The sequence below is a fragment of the Homarus americanus genome, unplaced genomic scaffold (assembly GCF_018991925.1).
Source record: "Homarus americanus isolate GMGI-L3 unplaced genomic scaffold, GMGI_Hamer_2.0 scaffold16630, whole genome shotgun sequence".
NCBI classification, from domain to species: Eukaryota; Metazoa; Arthropoda; class Malacostraca; order Decapoda; family Nephropidae; genus Homarus; species Homarus americanus.
In genome coordinates, this window is record NW_024723029.1 from 1 (window position 1) to 1,973 (window position 1,973).

The 1,973-nt window shown below is 36.4% G+C and overlaps 1 protein-coding gene across 1 annotated transcript; it reads right to left on the minus strand.

Annotated features, from left to right (window-relative positions):
- Positions 1 to 508: 508 nt before the first annotated feature.
- On the minus strand, positions 509 to 1,086 carry LOC121863216 (sodium-dependent dopamine transporter-like). The gene is made up of 2 exons (XM_042361699.1): positions 798 to 1,086; positions 509 to 628 (listed from the first exon to the last, which is right to left on the minus strand). Exons 1-2 carry the CDS (start codon positions 1,023 to 1,025, stop codon positions 509 to 511), a joined length of 348 nt encoding a protein of 115 aa, XP_042217633.1. The 5' UTR covers positions 1,026 to 1,086.
- Between the last annotated feature and the right edge of the window lie 887 nt (positions 1,087 to 1,973).

The window sequence follows — 1,973 nt, forward strand, 5'->3', positions numbered from 1 at the left end:
ACATATTTGAGACAAGAATTTAGTGTACATTTAATTTTTTCTTTTACTAAGTTTTCGCATTGCCATGTACTGTATTATACAATAAGTTATATTTATCTGCTCTTCATATTTTACAACAATGCTGATTGCGAAATCGCTTACAAACGCCGAGTAGGCGACTTATTGATTCATCTTGAATTGTTTACCCCCTTTTTTTAATAACATTTATATGGGGGCAGTATTTATTGGTGCAGTATTTAATATCACGGACACTAAGTGCACAGTTGCTTGGTGTACAGCTTTTAAAGAAATGCCTCAAAACTTTCTTACTACAGACAGTAGCTGGTCAGTGATAAGGAACTGCGAAGATAGATTACCGTAGACGAGTAATGAATACCGGTATATCAGTATGACGTGAAGGATACCAGCAACTGTATAAAAATTTGTGAGAGATGATGGTTGAATATTTCTACATAAAGTACAAGGTTAACCTAACGTTATGTGATGGTCGATAAAAACAGACATACACTTAGCCCGACATAAACAAAAGACAGTGTGGGAGGTGACTGTCACTTACCCTGTCCCTGAATCGCTTGTAGCTGGCCCGAGAGATGACTAGCCCCAAGGTTGGTCCCAGACTCCACATCACCTATCGTACACCAACACCCAGGTGAGGAAGATGGCCTTGATCAACATATTACGAGGTGCTAATAATTTAGATAAGAATCAGTATTGCATTAGAACAGAGGTGGCTATCAACCTGTAATAACTTTTGTAACATGAGAGCAACGGCGTCATTATAACGAGTCCTTTCAAACCTGTCCGAACGCGTCGAGCCAGATGTCGGGTCGGCCGAGGTCACTACTACTCCAGTTGAAGACGAACTGGAGACCGAGGTCACTCTGATCCATCTCCAGCCCGTTAACCATTAGGACAATGAGACCACATATGGTGACCAGAGACCACACCTTGGAGAACACACCGTCTCTCCACGCCTTCCCCAGTGACACCAGGAAGAGCAAACCCAACCACAGGAAGCCCTGCATCAGCGCCAGCTGCAGGTTGATAGCTCGCCCCTCGTCAGTGTGCAGGGCACCCACCACTGTATTCCTGCCGGGCGGACCACCACTTTTCTTATAATACTACGCAAAATTAACATCAATTGCTCATAAGTCACACAATAATACTATCCAATTATAAAATAGCCTATTTATACCAAAAGTAGGTTAGGTAAGATTATGTTATGTATGAAGTGAATGATACATATTTATTATGCTTATCTGTATGATCATTTATGGTCAGTCAGAGGTTTTTCCCCAAAATTCGTAGAAGCTATTGTTATTAGGCTACTATCCCTAATAATAATAATAATAATAATATATATATATATAAATATATATATATATATATATATATATATATATATATATATATATATATATATATATATATATATATATATATATATATATATATATATATATATATACATATATATATATATATATATATACTGTATATATATATATATACTGTATATATATATATACTATATATATATATGTAAATATATATGTAACCGGTCGGAATTTGCTGGACTTTAATTTCTCACTTGACTTGGGGTTTATTAAAATTTAATAGATGGTAAAGGCAGTGGAAGCGCCCCTTTGAGAAAAATCCCGAACCAGCATAAGAACACTTAAATCTACTACAAAAATGAACTGTCCGTGACCCGTGGAAGGATAGCGTCTGTGACTGGGATGAATGAGACACACTGTAAAATTTAGACACTTATATTCCTCCAACACTACAAACACAATCAAATAATGGTACACCAATATGCGCACCTCTTAACTTAAACTTTAAACACTACTCTGGGGAATAAAAGTTATACATGACATAGAAATTATTAGAAACACAGGCAACAATAAATTTGAAGTATTAAGAAATGTTGCTCGCCCACATGAACAGGCCTTAAGGCTTTCAGCAAAATA

What these genes read in the sequence shown, in the direction of transcription:
- LOC121863216 (XM_042361699.1), bottom strand. Translation starts at nt 1,025, where the DNA reads ATGCAGGGCTTCCTGTGGTTGGGTTTGCTCTTCCTGGTGTCACTGGGG. An exon ending in GGCTCGACGCGTTCGGACAG is followed by an intron (nt 629 to 797) that starts GTTTGAAAGGAC and finishes GGTGTACGATAG; the next exon opens with GTGATGTGGAGTCTGGGACC.